Consider the following 18798-nt stretch of genomic DNA (forward strand, 5'->3'; position numbering starts at 1 on the left):
TCATCTTCAGTGAACTTAATGACAGCGAAATATGGGCTTATGTCCCTTCTTCCCATTCAGTTTGCCATATTGTTTTTTTCCAAGCATACCCTTTCTGAATGGCCTTAATCTAATATAATGCTACTTTGGATAATAGCATCCAGCTTTCATGGGGGTGAGGGGAAGAAGGGTGCGTTAACCTACATTAGCAGACAGCAAAAATAAGCTTGTGTTCTGGGGCCTTGCTAAGAGGAGGAGTGGCATTTGATATGCTGTGGGTTTATTTTTATAACTTCTATGTCAAAAGTATGCCATGTATTTGTGGTCTGGTATCTTAACTGTGGTGACAGAGCCTTCATGCAAGTCTGGAGAGCATCTCTGTGACTGAGTGAACAAGTCATTTAAATGGAGATAGTGCAAATTGAATGTAGTGTCTATTAACTTGTGAATTGCTATGGATTGATATTACCATGCCAGGGCTTCTTGCATTAGTCAAAAAGCAATGAGAAAGAAGACTGCATGCTTTTCAGGAAATCAGGTTCTATTATGATAAGAAACATTTGTTTTTTTTCCTTTATGAAATCTCAGTTTTCATTATTTGTGAGCCCTGTCTTTGGGATTTCTGTACAGTGGTCTTATAAGCTGTGAAGATTTTGGACAAAATAACTGCAAAGCTGCACACAACCCCTTCATGTAAAGAAACACATGATGCAAGCGGGACTGCTTAAGTGGCAGTGGCTTACTATCGACTTCATTTCTCTCCTCATGCTGTTAACAATCTGAGAATCATCTGTTCACTTATTATTTCCCCTTGTATTTATACCTTCTAGTTAGGGTTGTTGCAGGGTTGTTGACAGCTGGTTTTTTCCTCATGTTTTCCAGTTGTTTAGGTGTCTCCAGCCTTGTCTGAACAGTATTGGGGTGGAGGTTTGAACTCGATGTTCCCAACTGAGGAAGTGTTGGTTCCTGAAAAACTCTGAGCTTGTGTTATTTGTACCAAGAGGGCTACATGTGTTCTAAAAACAAATAATGTGGGGTTTGAGACTGCATCCACAGTTATACAGTAGCCCTGTAAAAACACATACAGTAATGCTGACCTGAGGTTACAAGGGTAGTGACAGTAACAATTTCTAACAAGCTTCTGTTGAGACCAAAGCCATTTTAAGGCAAAACAAGATGAAACTTTTGGGCTTCCAGAGCTTCTTGTGACATAACCATCTAGGCAGAATTGAGGTGATTTTTGATGTTTTGTTATAAAAGAAATCAGGGTCATAGAATAGTTTGGGCTGGAAGGGACCTTCAAAGCTCATCTAGTCCAGCCCCTTGTAATAGCAGGGACGTCTTCCACTAGATCAGGTTGCTCAGAACCACATCCTGATGTCAGTGTTAACAGATTTGTGTATTATCCCGTGTGTATAGTCTTTTCAAAAATGTGCATGTTTGAATCTAGTCCAGAGCAAAGAACTGGTGACAAACTTATTTGTGGCTTTGAGTGAATCTCTGCCACAAGGTTGTAGGAAAGAATTGTCTTACACAATTACTACAGGACTGAGAATGACTTGTGGATTTACTCCTAGAGTGATACTATGAAAATGCAGCTCCTAATATAAATGTGGTTTGATCCTCTTACATACCTGTGTGTTAAATAATCTTTGTTTAGAAGCTGAACATGATTGTATCACTAATTTGAGTTATCCCAATAGTGCAGTTAGGGTGTAATAGTGAAACTACAGAAACTTAATTTGCAGTGTTCTTGTTTTCATTATCCAGGCTTTACAGACTGACTTGTTCAATACATGCTAGTGCCTGTCATGTGTCAAATGTCAAACCTCTCAACATTTCCCTTGCTCTTTTCCCCTTTTCCAGAGGGGCAGGAGGACTCTTGCTTCCCTGCGGAAGAGCTCTGGCAGAGCATGGGTGGCATGGTGGATTGGCAGAAGGGACAGATAGTAGCCCACTGATCACCAGCATGCAACAGCTTCTAATTCTAGAGCAGCATGACACAAATAGTAATGGAAAGGAGGAGGTTTTTGTCCACTTTACAATTGCTGAAAGCATCTTTACAGCAGTAAGTGGAAGCCCCTTTTTCCAGAGCTTCAGCTATATGTGGGTCTGTGACCCACATTGTGTAAGCATGCCAGTTGATGATACTAATACGGCTCACTTTGGGACATGAAGTAACTGATAGCTGTGTCATCTGAGATAAAATTACCAAGGAAAGCTTAAATTAAGGAGAGCCAGGGTTTAAACTTTGCAGTACTGAGCTGTTAAGGAAAGGTCAGTTTATGCCTTAGGCTGCAAAAAAATGGAATAGTTGGTTGGCGAACCTCCATCAGTGCCAGTCAGGCTTGTTCCAGAGTTTAGTTATTAATATTCAAAAGGAATGTTTTCAGTCTTGATCTCTAGAGCACAACTGCTCGTGACAGTTCTGAGGTGATTTTAAGCCCGTATGGTATTTAATAAAATGTGAAGACTAACAGCACAGAAAGAGGGCTTTCTTTGGAGATACCACACATAACTTAACGTGTAACTTTTTCATGTGCCATGAATAAGTTATGTGTCACGTTGAGTATATAGGCTCATCTGGCTGCATTCCTTTTTTAAAGAGTATTAGATCTTGTATGGAAATTGCTTTTCCAAAGGAGTCCATTTCAAACAATGTGTGAAAACTCAGCGCTTCAGACAAGGAGAGAGAGATGGCAGAAGGGTGATAACAGCAGGGATTTCAGAAGCTTTATAGGCAATTCTTCCTGATGTTGGTATTTTGAGTATGCTAAAGCAAGAAAGATTGTATCCCTTCTGACAAGTTTCTAGTTAACTGTAATTCATTTTGTAGTTATTACCAGCAGGTGCTATTGGATTTAGGATAACTGATAATACAGGTACAGATAACGAGCAAGTCCCTGATTCCTGGTAAGGTTGTATATCTGAAGAAGCTCATAATTTCAGTTAAAAATGTGTGTTCATTAACCTGAATGTACCTTTAATAACCTTCACATTTCTTTTTTTTATCCTATATCACAATAGAAATATGGTCACAATTCTCATGTTTCCCAAACAGTGTCTAATCACAAAGGATTTATATTCGTAATGAATAGGACAAACTTCCAGAGTAATTTTTTTGGTACTGACATTTTAAATAAATCAAAATAGTTGTAGTTCTGCATCAGCACAATTCTGAAGTGTAGCACAAATGTTAAAACCCATAAATGCATTCAGTAATCATTAGTGCCTCGAGCTGCACAGTGTGGTATAGTGCTGACTACACCACTTCCCATCTGCTGCTAAGGGCAGGCTGTTGTTGGTTGGGATTTAATTGCAGAAATTCTGTTTTCTGGGTGTCTGAGACCTGTTTTAATTTTTTCTGGTATTGATTAGATGGAGTGAAAATTGGGGTTTATTAAAAACCTGTAACTTAGCACAAAATTTAGGTGGTTTCTTTTACTAAGGGAAACTGTTTCTCTGTTTATCTGCTCTTCTCTGCAGGCAGTTTATTTTCTAACCTGAAGTATGAAATGTTCTTGAGTATTAGTAGGAAGATGAACACTCTTCACGTATTTATTAGTGCTCTTTGGATTCCTGTAGTGTCACATCCTGTCACAGAGAGGCATCGTGTCCCATTTGCAGAGCAGGAATCATGTCAAGTTGTTTAGAATGAATTGTGCTTCTAGTCAGGAGGTGTTAACTAAACCCCCCTGATTTTAACTGGTTAATACTTGTATTAGCAGATGGATTGACCAGCCTTCTTTTGCCATCATATTTGGTATGTTGACAAGCATCCTTGATCCAGAGGCACTTCACCCTTCCTTGTTACTCCGTGTTGTCTTTGGTGTGAATGGATATGAAGAGTCGTATTTGTCCCTGGATGTAATGAAAAGAAACACATTGTGTTGGTCATGGCAGCCTCCTGCCTAATTTAATTATTCAGGGATGTTGGGTCATTTTGGCTTATTTCTTTTATAGCTATCAACAGTCTAGGAATCACTTCAGTTCATCCTAGGAATTACTTCAGTTCATCCTAAAAATAATGAGAAGCAAATTTTGGATCAGAACAGCGTATTTTGACAAGTCACATTCTGTACCCCTGTGCAGCTATTAATCAATAAATTTCCATGTTCAACACGCAGCACTTCTTAAATATAGAAAAATAAGGGGTTTATCGTGAATATTTATGGGAAATTTTCACCTGTTATGATGTAGCATTTCATTGAGGCTCACAGGAATAAAACTGCTACTTCAGCTTTACATGGAGGACAATCTCACAATGCCAGTGCACTGGAGGAGCTAATTACACATTTTAATTCATTAATAAAAAAACAAGCTAAATATTAACCACTGCTGTAATGCAGTGCAAAAATATGCTTATTTCTTTATAGATAGAGTTTTCAGGGAAGGAATGAGATGACTTTTACTGTAGAACATGTTGCTCCCTGCAGAAGTCATCTGGCAAAAGCTCAGTGATCTTTCCTGAAGTGAAAACTTCTCCTAAGGTTAAGCACTGTCACAGTGTAATTTACTTACAATGTGTAAGCTCTGTTATATTGTTCTGGGTACAGTCCAGTCCATCTTTAAGGTCATTAAAAAACCAAACATGGAACTGACTTATTCTGAGAGGTCACAAACAGCCAGTGCAGGAAGCTCAGAGCAGTTTGTACTGTGCTCATACTGAAGGTTATGACGTACTTTGTACGTGGACAAAAGGTACTTTTCTCCAGCAAAGACTTGAAGTGGTTCTTGTACGCACAGAGGCTCCAATATAATTACTCCTCAAAATGTTAGCTAATGTGATGTGCAGCAGTTTCCTCTTGACTTCCTGGAGGTGTTCATATTGCTGTTAGCCCTGTCACGCTGCTGATTGATGTATCCATTTGAAGTCTAAACTCCAGCATCCCTCCAGGCTAGCAGGTCATCTTGTGCATACATTTATACAGAGGGAAGAATAGAATGCTGGTAGAGATGGGATCAGGGAGAGAATCTCAATAGAGAGGCATATATTAGCCTTGGCAAGAGGTTGTGGTGGTGACAACTGAGGAAGTGTTGAGATAATAAGTCTGTAACACAGAAAGTGTTTAGATAATGTTATCTAAATGCTTGCTGCATTGTGAAACTGTTATCTAAGTACTTACTCCACCACTGGAAAACACTAAAGGTAATTAATATTTAGACCGAGTTGCTGTGAGCACATCTCATACATTTAAAAATTCCATCAGGATATGTGAGACAACATGTTGAGTTATAAAACAGTCATTAAAAGGCCTGGGTACTTCTAGTAACTGGTGGTGTTTTCTCCCATCTTTTTATTTGGGTGGGGGGAGACAAGGGGGAGGGAGAGAGAAACAGAGGCAACAAAAGAAAGAGGAAAGGAGTAATTGCTAGAACAGTATGATTTAATCTGCAACTTGTGTTCTTCTTCTCTGCCACACACGAACATGTGACTATGGGCAGAAAGGGCTACAGAAACACAGATTGTTTTCCCTGTGTATCCAGGTTTCTCCCCGTTATCAGTTTCCCTTACTCTTGAGACAACAGTGTGTCACATGAGGAAAAGATGTTTGAAGTCCTGTGATACAGTGAAATGGTTTCAGCAGGGTCTTCATGGTTTCAGCTGGGTCTTCATTAGCCTTCAAAGAAGCTCCTGCTGAAGGGACTCTCCCCAGCTCTAACACATAGCACGTGCTGGACACAGCTGGGCAGCAGGTCTTCAGTGACCAGTGGTTAAGCACTGAATAGGCTCTTATTGTGGTTTAAACCCAGTCAGCCACACAGTTTCTACTTCCCCCCCACCCCTTCCCCCTGTCTTCTTTCCTTCCCCCCCTCCCAGCACAGCTAAACCCAGGACAGCTCTAAGTTGCTGTTTGACATATTTGAGTGTAGGCCTGCATCTGGGGCCGTAGCAGAGAGGAAACGGCTATGTGAGATTCATGCCCAGTACAGAAATGTGGACAGCTTTGTGCTGGCTGTCGTTTGTTGCAAGGCTCTTGTATCAAGAAAACTCTGGAATTGCCTCACGTCTGGAAATGCTTTACCTTTTTGGCTTAGCTGTGGTTTCTGCAGAAACTGTTACTCGTTCATTATGCCATGTTTCTTGATTGTATATTGTGAACTACTGAAGTTGAACTTCTGATTAACTTCGTCTTTTTCCAGCTTAGACAACATTCAAATTCCATCTGGTAGGCAGAGAGTATGTTACGGGTTACTTGCAAGCATGAGAAATGCCACATAAATGTTTTGTCTCTCAGACAGTGTCTGTATTACTAAGGGGACCAGACAAGTCATGATCTCCAGAACTGGTGTGCCATCATGCTCCCTACTTGGCTTTGAGCAGTGGCAGCTAGCATTCTTCCGAAGCAATGCCCAGGAGAGGTCCTGGGGGTAGAACAGCCAAGGACTGCTTCCAGCTAATGCCTCCCTTTTTGGTATGGAGAGGTTTTACCATTAGATGTTGGGAAGAAATTCTAGACATTAGGAAGAAGGTTTAGGTTAGATATAAGGAAGAAGTTCTTCCCTGTGAGGGTGCTGAAGTGCTGGCACAGGGTGCCCAGAGAAGCTGTGGCTGCCCCATCCCTGGCAGTGTTCAAGGCCAGGTTGGACACAGGGGCTTGGAGCAAGCTGCTCCAGTGGAAGGTGTCCCTGCCTGTGGCAGGGGTTGGAGCTGGAGGAGCTTTAAGGTCCCTTCCAATACAAACCATTGTGTGATTCTATGATATGAACGTGGTATTTCCCCTAAGGACCAGAAGAATGTGTCCTGGTGTTTTTTATTTGCTGCTACTGATGAAGTCTGTTTCCAGGTCCTCTTCTGCTCTCTTGGTACTTGTGAAGAAGCTTTTTCTGCTAACACAGCTGCCTGGCAGGTCCCTATAGTTCCTAATTTGGACCATCTTATGTCCTAGAGAAAAGTAGTGGAGATCTGGGCATGAGGAGGGTGCAGCATTTCTCTTATTTAAGGAAAATGGATAGGTCACTGTGTTGGAACAGAGGGTCTGACTTCTGTAAAATCAAAGCAGAAAGCTTTTCTTCTCTCCTCCCATTAATTCAGCCTTCAGTTGTTGTGGGAGCTTTTCAAATTCAAGCTTCATTGAGGATGTTTGTTTCCAGATTCTTTAAAAAGAGGCAGTTTTCATGCTGGGGTATGAATTTACTCTCACCTCTTCAAGAGGGTTATGGGCAGTAGGTGTGTCCAGGTGCTGCCATCTCCTGTCCAGACCACCACTGTGACCTGCTGAGAGCTGTCCTGGGGCTTTAGACAAATTTAAAGGACATTATTATGCTCTCACTCTCATGTTCCAGATCTGTGCAGCAGAGCCTTTTTATGCCCTCTCTGTTACAGTCTGTTAAGTGATCAGTGTCATTGGTATGACTGTTTTCATAATGCATGTGTCTTACTGCTGCCTCTTTCTGAGATCAGATTTGATAAAGCTAATTCAGGGTAAGTGAGTCGGGGGCTTTCAGATCCCGACCCTAATTTTCAGGGGAATTAGAACAGCAATCCAATTTATTGGTCATAAAATAGAATTAATTGTACTGAGTCAGTGGCTTTATGGCAATTGCTTTAAAGGAGAGATGCCAGCAGCCTGGTGGCAGGGTAAGGGATCTCAAGCTCCTCTATAGAGAAATAAGTATTTAAACCAGCGTTGAAATTGTTCTAAAACCAGGATGAATGTTACAAGTATGGAATTCTCAAGTTTTCACCGGTTTCTTCTAAGTAACATTTAGTGTCAGTACTGTTTGCGTTGCACTTTCTGGCTATGTGAGTTGATTGCAGTGTTTGGGACGAAACCCAGCTTAGGAGCTGCGCACTGCAGAGTAGCATGTGCTTCTCAGAGTATAAAAGTGCTTTTCAATGAGTGATTTTAAAGCAGTAAAATGATAATGAGAAAATTCATATCATAAACTGGGTTTTGGGCTATCCCTCTAATACAGAAAATAACTGGTGATGTTCTTCCAAGTTATTCTGTGATTCTTTTTGGTGCCTTCTCCCCATCCCACAGTAATTGTTATTGGCATTTTTAAATTACTGTTTTCCTGAAGTAATTGATTTGCATATTTATTACCCAAAAGGAGGTATTTTGAAATCTTTTCCAAGGTACCGTTTTACTGCACCTTGACACAGGCACACATTTAGTACATGCATTCAAATCTCAGTTATGAATTGCATTATTTGTGTGGAAATCATCTCTTTAGCTTGAATGCAGGCTAGTGCAGCTTCCATTGGGTATTTGTATAAAGCTACTAACAAATGGAATAAATACATGGATCCATCAGATGTTCTCCTTTCTCTGCCAGTGTTGTGCAGTTTAAACATGGTCATGTTTTCATAATCCTCATCTGATTTTTATAGATAAGTAAGTTTAATGCAATGTTATTTCCTTTAAGTCATTTATAGTAACTGAGGGATTGGTGTTCATAAAGGTTATGGGAGGTCCCAAACATTACCTAGACAAGGTGTTCAGCTGCATTTTTAGGCACCTCAAAGGTTATTTAAGGTAATGAAGATCCCAGAGGAGACATTTGAAAGACACTTGTTGTCAGCAAGTGATCAGGTGCCAAACCGAAGGTTTGATTAATGTTAAATAGTCGTTATTTGAGGATTTTTCTGTTTTATGGCCAAAAAAGAAAAATACCTGCAATACTTAGGAGAAGGACGCAGATCTTAGCTTTAGTTACAAAAGATTCTATGACACTGGCTATTTCTTTTCCTTATCAGTTCCCTTCCTTGTAAAACGTAGGGATCTAAACACCAAGAACATATTTAAAATAAGCACAGAAACAGCACAGAATATTTGTCACTGTGTATTTGAGGAGTGATTTTGTGTTTTTCTTTGTATTTCTATTAATAAAAGCCTTTTATACAGTTAATTCTTTTTAGTTTTAGCACAAAATTCTCAGTGAATATAGTAGAAATATTTATGAAAGTATATGCTCAAGTGTTGTGCTGGCTCAAGAGTTTTCAACATTTTCCAGACCTTGGCCTTAGCTGTAGTTGGAAATAACATGTTCTCTATATATTCTATTTGGCAAGGTAACATCCATCAGTCACCTGTAATGGAAAGAAAGGGTTCTGAAAAGGTACCTGTATAAACAGACAAGAATGCCTGTGTAGTATGAATACAAGAAGTATAAAATAAGATGAAAAGAGAGTTATAAGATTAAAATAATAGGTTTTACTTAAGTTAGTGTTCACATTTCCTGATGGAAAACTGCTTGCAGCTGCCACTCTCTCTGGTGGCACTGTTTGTATGCTTGAAACAAAAACCAAGCCTCAAGCCCTAAATGATAGGTAGCTAAGTTAATCCATCTGTAGTGTATGTCATGCTAAGTTCATGGGTATGTGGCTGAGCATTTTCCCTTTGTAGAGCAGTGGAAGTAGCTTGGAAGCCATTTCACAAGCCTCTCTGGTGATTTCTGAGAGTCTGATTTCAGAGAGATAAGAAAGAGTACAGCAATGGGGGAAGTTTAACAACCTGGAGAGATAGTGGAGTGGCTACACAAAAGCCTGTCACCTTCAGGGTTTGAACTAGGTTGAAATACATTTAAATAAGATAATAAAAAGAGCAGTCTGAAGATGGTGCATTTTAGAAACTCCCAGCCTGATCTGAATTTTGTGTTTAGCTTTTCATGGGGCCATTGGTAGCACAAAGAGTCGAAGGTCTCTTAAGAAAACTGGATGCTGATAAAAGCCCTATTGGAAGACTTTAGTGAGGACCTGAACAATTCCTATATTTTGGAGCTTTACTTTGAAGTATGTAGGTCTTGCTGCAGAGTTAGAGCTAAGTGCCTATTAAAAGTAAAGCCTCGGTGCTCAGTCTGCTCCTGCAGGCTGACTGGCTTTAGCTCGGTGAGTTTTCTACTTGAACTATACTGAGAGATCTGTCTCCTATTTGGAGCAAGAATGATTTCTGCAGCTTGGTATTTCAGGAATTGTGTGAAATGGACTAAAGACAGGAATGTCAGGAGGCTGGGATGTACATGCCTGAGTGGAATACATCACCCAGTGTGCTGATGCTATTTGCTTGAAACGAAACTTGTATTTGTTAGTAGAGCAAACATGTTACTGGGAATCTGCCAGAAGCCTATTGGGAATGCAGGAAGTCTCCGGGCCTTGATCTTGATTATTTTTGGTCTTGAAAGCTGAGCTCAGAGCAGTGGCTCTGGCACCAGAGGGAGTATAAAGGCTGTATAGCTGTTTCTTCTCTTAGCTGGATGGAGGGCACAAAGGAGAAGGCCTGGGGCAGGGCAGGGTTTGCTTGTTGTTGTACTCTGTGGACTTGGTACCTGTGCTCTGAAGCAAAGGAGTGATTGAGTGACTGACATCTTTTGGTTTTCTTGCCATAGCTGAGCATGATTTACTTTGGATCCAGTGCTAGAAATGATCCCTCTTTCCCTAACAAAGTATTTATTGCTCTCCATGAGTAGTAATAGTCACTGCTATTATTCTTTAACCTGTCATTTGCAGGAAAGTGAAATGGGCCAGCCTGTATTTGTATATCTTTTTCCCTGTAATTAGTTGTAAATACATTTAGTTTTCCAAACTTAATGCTTAATTTTGGTGTTAGCTGATTCTCAGTTGATAAAGTTGGTGAAATGCATTCCATTCCCTGCAAAACCAAATTCATTTTTCTCTTTTAAACTCTGATTTTGTCTGTTTCTTACTCTCATGGTGTTTATGGGTACTTGTGAATGTTGCATAAGATTGGGTGTGATTTGTTCATACCAGGCCACTTTGAAAGAGACTTGAATGAGACCTGGGTGGTCCCAAGTGGCTGGGTTTTGAGTCAGGTCAGTAGAAGCAAGTGAGATGCTCACAATCAAACCCTTGCAGAACCAGGAGGATTTCCATGTAACATCCTAAAACCAGGAGCTGCAAATGCCTACTTTATTAATAGCTTTGTTTCCTGCTTCAGAAAGGCTGACCTGCTGCATGCTGAACCCTTTGGACAGATTATCCCTGCTTGATTTTAGACCACATTTCTCATACTTTTTTATTTATTAAGACCTTCTTTTATATTAAGGGCTATCATCTTCTGTAAGGAAACATGGGATTTGATGAAATAATTGGGCTTTGCTTTTATTTTTTTATTTCTTGTATGTGCAGAAATCTATTGTTCAATTTCTTTAATTTTTAGATGAATTGCTTTGTTTTCCTTTGGGGCAAGACAGCTGCATAGAAATACCTGTGACATACTGATTTACCCATGGCAGACTGTGGTCCAGTGTGTCCCATGTCCCTGTTGGTGTCATGGCACCAAGGAGGTTAGGTGGTTACCTATCATATAAGTATGCTTTTCTCTCTGTATTTTCCTCAGCTGACCATTGTGTTCAGTTTTTGTGGTAGTATTTGAGGCTCACAGAACTTGTAGTGCAGGACAAAAAGTTGTTCTACACAGTGTGTAGAATCAGTCAGAAATTCAGTGACATTAAACCAGTTTCCTATTCTAGCCCACCAGTGCCTTTGTTCATAACTAGCTGACAGTAGTAGAGCAGCTGGTTGACTTCAGTACTGAAGTGCAATTGTTACAGTTGCCTGTGTGTTCTCTTTTTGGTGAGGATAGTTCAGAGCTCTCTTTAGAATCCAGGTTACATTATGGGTGGCCTGACGCCAAAGCTAACAGCTCTAAAACTGTGCCCAGCTCTTGTATTGGACAGAAAAATTGCTGCAGAATTACCGCTTCAGCTCTGTGGGTTTTTACTTGATTAAAATGATGATAAAAAGTTTGAATGTACTTTGTTTTCTTCTTTCTTGTGGCTTTGTGGCAGGGAATATTTAAGCAAATAGCTATGATGGGAGGTCATTCTCTGGATAGAATGAAGTGGGAACATTTTAAATTCCATTCATTTCAAATTAAGTTTGATTGTCAGTGGCAAATCCACGGTTCAGTTTAGACCATTGTCAACTATTTGTAATATTCATGTGCTTTTGTTTTCTTAAATGGAGATTCTCATGAGATGTTAGAGAAAAATCTTTCCTATTCCTTTTTTATTTCTTTTCAGCTAGTACTCATTGAGAGTGAGTTTTGAAGAATTTCTCAAAAGCCTTCTTTTTATGACTTCAATCCTGGTTAAAATCCCATTTGTAATCATATTAATTGAAACGGGTACCTTAAGGGGGCCTAAAGGAAAGGTGGAGAGGGACTTTGGATAAGGGGCTGCAGGGACAGGACAAGGGCAAATAGCTTTAACCTGACAGAGGGGAGACTGAGAAGGCCAAGTTGGATGGGGCTTAGAGCAGCCTGCTCTAGTGGAAGGTGTCCCTGCCTGTGGCAGGGGTTGGAACTGGATGAACTTTAAGGTCCCTTCCAACTCAAACCAGGCTGGGATTCTATGATGCTGTTAAGTAGGAAAACAAACCTTTGAGATAGCTGCCAACACGGTCAAATGGCTGTCTAGTGTCTGGTCATTCTGTTGTATATGGTTAGCAATCAGTCAGTGAACCTGTATGTAGCAGGGACAAGTGACAAAACAGAAGAGTGTATATATTTGGCCTCCAAGGCTGTGGAATCAGTATCGCCTATGAGTTCATTAACATGCTAATGAATGTCTTTCTCATTTGTCTTCCCCCTCTTCCAGTGAACATTTGTCGTGTGCCTTCACATTCTTTCTCCATGGGGAAAGCAATGTGTGCACAAGCGTGGAGATCGCTCAGCACCAGCCAATCTACCTGATAAATGAGGAGCATATCCATATGGCCCAGTCCTCACCATCACCATTCCAAGGTAAGGGAGCTGGATTTGGAACTTCATGTGCTTAACCTCACTTATGCATGGCAGGGTCTTCACTCCTGGTGGTGTTATCTTCAGAGGTGAATAAAGAAAAGTACCTCTTCAGACAGGATAAATTCTGTTCAGGAAGTTGTGGACGTAAGGGAAGATGTTGTTAAGACTTCAGCTCTAGAGTCAGCCATATGGGAATGGGAATTTTCCAGATCTTTCTATTCGTTAACATTGTTTTTAAAGGTACTTGCATCTAATAAATAAACCAGTAATTATAACTTTTATTTAAAAAGACTTGCTATTTAAGGAAGTGAGTCCACTTACTTGACTTTGTTACATCGTGTCTAGGTCAGTGGGCTCAGATCTAGAACTTCAGTGCTACATGAATACAAATACAGAGCTTATCTAATTCAGGAGTACTTTTCAGTCAGAGACTGACAGCTCTTCTGTTTTTGAAAGAGGTCTGTGTGTGAAACAATGAAAAACTGAAAGTGTCTGTGACTGTTTGGCAGTGTAAGAAATGAGGGGTTTACAGAATTAACAGCCTATTAAATTCATAATGTAATTGTGATGTGATTCTCTGTGTCAAAAAAAACTAAGAATATTTGAGTCATTGAGTTACACTGTCTTCAGTACAGACTGAAATTAAAATTTCAAAGCAATTAAAGGAAGAAATCTTTATAAAATTAAGCATACACCCAGAGACTTATAAATGAGCATTTATAGAGATGTCAATTTATAGAAGCTTTATTAAAAAACAGTTTGTTTCTAGATACAAAGTTTTGACAGAGGCTCAGACACTTAATTCATAGAAGGTTTGATTTCAGTGAGCTAAATTCATTACTCTCTCAAATCAAATGTGACTAAAAGCAAAATTGAGTATGAATAGAAATACGTGTTGAGCAATGAGTCCTCCTGATTTGACATGACTATAGTTGTCTGCATATACTGTTACCTCTCCTTAATGCTGAGAAATCTGAAGCACCATATGCTCCTGGTAAAATTCCTCCTGTTGAATATCTGCCTCCATTACTTCCACATATGGTCATCCCTTTGTTGTTTCAGTACAATTAGATTACCTCATTGTGGAAATTATTAATCTAAACTGCAAAAAGGTGTGGGTTTAGCTCTGTGAGGGTGGCTGTACTGGAACGTGGCTTTAAACTCACACCCGATTTTGCAGTAGCTTTCCCCTGAAGACAGATCCTTAAATAGGATGTGCATGGAACAGTGACTCAAGCTGGAGGGGTAGAGATTCAATAATCCATAGTTTAAATACACCTACTGGAGGGACTGTTGCTTCTTACTTTGCAGTGTTGGTGAGTCCTTATGGTTTAAATGGTACACTCACGGGCCAGTCATACAAGATGTCAGACCCAGCAACTCGGAAGTTGATGGAGGAATGGCAGTATTTCTATCCTATGGTGCTGAAGAAAAAAGAAGGCATGAAAGAGGAAGAGGAGCTGGGATATGACAACGATTTCCCTGTGGCAGTTGAAGTCATTGTTGGTAAGTTTCAGTATTGTGCCTGAAGGGTTATTTTCTTCAAAATCTAATTAATCAGAAAGAGCCATTGTGATTTTCCTATATCCTGTTGTAGCTCTCCTGACACTGGAACATCTGACTAGTTATCTTGCCTCAAGCTTCTGTACTCCCTGTATCCCACATGCTATTACTCACAGTATCAGGCTCCTTTTTTCAGCTCTGTACTGGTTACAGAGGGTTATATGTACATTAGTATGTGAAATTTCTTAGCTGTTTATGTTTCAGGTAATAAGTTTTGTTTAATTGACACTGGAAATAGGTTGAAGTAGCTGGAGCTGCTGCATTACCAGGTATATTTCAGATTCTATTTTTGTTTTCTTCGTAGGTGGTGTGAGGATGGTATATCCTTCAGCCTTTGTTCTCATCTCCCAGAGTGACATTCCCATGTCACAGAATACTGCCAGTACTGGAGGCCATATAAATGTGGGACAGCAGGGGCTTGGAAGCGTGAAGGATCCTGCTAGTACCTGTGGGATGCCGCTTACTCCACCCACTTCTCCAGAGCAGGCTGTTATGGGTAAGCAAGTGAGGAGGCTGGAGTCAGTTTTACGTAGCTCATGATAAGTGAGGGTAAGTATGAACAGTAGCAGGCTAAAGAAAGGCAATAGACAGAAAGTTAGGAGAGGACTTCTTCTGTAGGTCTGCTAAAAGAAAGCAAATGCTTTAAACACCCCTGAAGAAGACACATCTTTAAACAAAACTTTGTGAATTCAGTTAAACTCCATTTTCTATAGATGCATTATTTTTGTGCAGTGGTGCCAATACCTGAGAGGCTGGATTCTGGCAGTGGTTTAGAAGGGTTAGTGTTGGTTTTCTTGCATTGGGATGGGAAGAGGGTGTTGATTCATTGTGGTTAAAGAGTACAGTGAACATATAGGAGTATGTTCTCTTTTTGTAAAGAGCTAGAAACACCGCACTTAACTAAGAATTCTTGTTGGTATAAGAATTTGCAAATGTTAGGTGCTCTTTTTGCCCATCACAGTTGGTTTTTAATTAAGGGCCATTCAAAAGAAATGTTTAAGTCCCTGGAACTGATAAGAAGGAGCTGGGCTTCCCAAATGAGGCCTGCCACAGGCTTGCATCATACACAGATGCCAAACAGTGATGCATGATATTTGCAAGTGAGCTGTATGTTTTGTCTGGAGGGAGTATGCCCCTTTCAAGATCCATGGTAGTTCTAATCTCATTGGATCCATGGTAGTTCTAATCTCAGAAGCCACCCAAATGCTTGCTCTGTGAGGTACTAGATCCTTAATATCCTTTGTTGAAATGAATATGCGTGTCCTGTTGCTGCTTAGACATTGCAGTAAATATCTAAAACCTGTCATCACCTGGAACACAGACAAGACTGTGATTAGTTGCTGTCTGTGTGGTTATGCTGTAACAAATTTAGGGCTGCAATTTCAAATGAGAACTAAGGAACAGAGGAGTGAAGTGTTTGTTTGAGTGCAAACTTTTGAGATAAAAAGTAGTTAAAAAAAAACAAAAAAGGAAAATATATGATGTAGAAAAAAGAAGTTATTTTTTCCCCCTCTCAGAAACTGTTTTAAGGCAGGTTCACAACTTTTCTGTGTATATTGTCTTCTGAACTTGCTCTTTCCAGACTTGCCACTTGTTAATAGAATTACAAGACAGCTGAAGCTGGAAGGGACCTCTGGAGATTGTCTTATCCAAGCAGGGTCAGGTAGAGCAGGTTGCTCACACATTGTCCAGTCAGGTTTTGAATGCCTCCAAGGACAGAGACTGCACAACCCCTCTGGGCAACCAGTGCCAATGGCTGACCACCCTCACAGGAAAATGTTTTTTCTTATGTTAAAATGGGATTTCCTGTATTTCATTTTATGCCCATCACCTCTTATCCTTTCAATGGATTCCACTGGTTATATCCTCTCTGTTCTCCCTGTCAAGTATTTATATACTCCCCCAGCTTTCTCATGCTCTTCTTTTAACCTTTATTGATAGTAATTTCTCAAATACTGGCATGTTTTATGCTTTGTAGACGCCTGTTAACTGACTGTGCCTGTTCACAGGACATTCTCTGACTTGAGTCACATGAGCAAAGTCATTAGAGACTGCTCACCACTGGGCAACTTCTGACCACTCACATCAGAAACCACTCGCCACTGGACAACCACCTTCTGCTTGAACTTGGACAGATGGGGATAAAGGATCCGTATTAGAGCTTCACTGAGGTCCAATGAGCCAGCAAGCTGGCTTAGCTTTTATTAGATAGTTCTGTCACATTGAGAAAGTCAATCTTACTTAGCAGTAATTACTGCTAATAATATAAAATGTGAGGTTTAAATTCACTTGGAATATTGTTTTTTTTCTAACACAACTGATAGTTAAAATAAGCAAGAAGCTTTTCAGTAACTACCTGAAGCAAGATGATTGACTTGTAAATAGCAATCCCTGATGAAGTATTGATGCATATTGTAACGTGCTAGTGTATTTTTAAATGCTTCAGATCCCTCTTAAACTTGTACATCACAAGGGATTCTATTTTAGAATATTTATAAACTAGTAATATCTAAACAGTGTTCATATTGTTCAGTCTGGCAGGCACAGTTTGTGTTTGATCTCTGCCGTTGTTTGAGGACAACATGAAATAGGATCAGAGGGGTGCCTCTTCAGCCAACAATGAAAGGATTCCTTTCTATTATATCAGGCACCGTTTTAAAAGGCCCTGAAAAGTTGGAGAACTGGAATGGAAATCCATGTCATGCAGTTCACAATCAGTAAATGAGGTACATAAACTGGATTAGTCTGAGGCACATGAATGATACTTCAGTCCTGCCCTGTGCTAGTAAAAATGTGGCTGTAGTACCATCACCAGTTCTGAACACTTAAGGATGGACAAACTGGATGGAGTCCAGAAAAGTGCAGTGGGAATGATTATAGATGTTCCAAACAGGACCTATAGAAAAGATGGGAAGAACTGAGGTTGTTTAGTCTAGAGGAAAGAAATTTGAAGGAGAAACCGTGGAATAGTCTTCAGAGACATAACAGGAGAAAAAGAATAATCTGTAAACATGTAACAAACCAAAACTGGAGCAAAGCAAAACTAGGCTAAACATGAGGAGGGAAGACTTGCTCTGAGGAAGGATAATGACACGTTAGAATAAACTGACTGGTTGGAAGTTACAGCATGTCCATTAGCAGAGAGGTGGGTGGGTTCTTGAGGGTTTCCTAGGGTTTTGTTGGGGGGTGTGTCGGTGTGTGTGTGTGTGTTTTAAAGAACAGGTTAGTGAGATACGTTGATCCAGCCTTGAAGGAGGAGACGAGCTAGGTGATGATCTCTTCAGGTCAACCATATTTTCTGTGATTGTGTCTCAAGTACACAACAGAACAAATTGCTGCTGAAAGTAGGGAATTATTAATGTGTAGAAAAAGACTGGATTGTGGAGTGACCTCTGGTGAGGGGCTGGTTGTGTCCTCCAGTTTATACCATTCCATGGCATAGCTATTTGTGTGTGTTCCAGTATCCTGTCAGTGATTTTCATGTACAAAAATCAGTGTGTGAGTACAAAATGTTTTGGCCTGCAGTGAAGTTCTGTTTCACGTTATGCCATGTACTGCTGTACTGTATAGTATAAACAGATTGCAGAGTTTTGGGAAACAATAGTTAATGCACTCTAATGTAACTTGAAAGCCCTCCTAGCTCCTTGGTTATCCTTTCCTGCCTCCTAGCCTCCCCTTTCCATCACACCTTTTTTGTTCCCTGACAGTTGTGACTCTCCTGCCCCTGACGCATGCCATGTATATGTGTGTGTGTTGGAGTTGGGTTTGCTAATATACCCACATTCCTCCCTCCCAAAGGAGACCAGATTTGCTAATTCTGAATTTTTGACCTGGGATTTTTTTTTTGGTCATCTGTCAAGTTCATAACCTTATAGAACATTGGAAAGCCAGTGAAAGAAACTTAGAGCTCTGACTGGAGAAAAAAATACACAAGCGCGACGACTCAAAGACACAGGGTTGGGCAGCTTGTATTCAATTCTAAAAGTTGTATTTTGAAATTCACCTAATCGAAATCAGCAGAATTACTCTGTTAGTTGCAGTGATGTATAGCACTGAATCCTTTCATTCTTAAAGCTTCTGAAATTGCGAGGAGCAGGAGGACGAAGTGTTCTGTACGCTGGTTTGACCTTGTTAAAATGTGGCATATCCTTCCTTACTGTTCCATCCAGAGCAGTGTTGCTCAGCCACCAGGCCAAATGGACCTAAAGCTCCCTCTACTGTTGTAGTTTGAGTCTGTAAAGATGAGTCTTAGATTTCAGTTAATTCTAAAACAAAACCACATTTCATAAAGAAGAAGAAACATCTGCTGGTGAGATTTCTGCAGCACAGATGGAAAGAAATGAAGTGCAGAATGTAAATCAGAACTTTCAGGCTATTAACATGTTGAAGTAATATCTTCATTTGTTATCTCTTTGATAATCATACAGCATTACTGAGAACTTCTCGTATTGTGTTAATAGTATACACTAATAATCAACTGTTGCAGAACTTCTGTATTAGTATACATCTCAACTGTAAGATTTCACCAACGCATGTTTTGATTCTG

General features: G+C 40.1%; 1 protein-coding gene across 1 annotated transcript in view; it reads left to right on the top strand.

Annotated features, from left to right (window-relative positions):
- MED13L (mediator complex subunit 13L) overlaps positions 1 to 18798 on the top strand; it is a 185853-nt gene that overhangs the window by 122230 nt on the left and 44825 nt on the right. Inside the window, exons 5-7 of the mRNA XM_062631140.1 lie at positions 12544 to 12689; positions 14001 to 14195; positions 14557 to 14748. Of these exons, the coding sequence (XP_062487124.1) occupies positions 12544 to 12689; positions 14001 to 14195; positions 14557 to 14748 (533 nt within the window). The remainder of the gene's footprint in view (positions 1 to 12543; positions 12690 to 14000; positions 14196 to 14556; positions 14749 to 18798) is intronic.

Source organism: Pezoporus occidentalis, unplaced genomic scaffold (assembly GCF_034315485.1).
Source record: "Pezoporus occidentalis ecotype Australia unplaced genomic scaffold, CSIRO_AGI_Poc_V1 ctg37, whole genome shotgun sequence".
Lineage (NCBI taxonomy): Eukaryota > Metazoa > Chordata > Aves > Psittaciformes > Psittacidae > Pezoporus > Pezoporus occidentalis.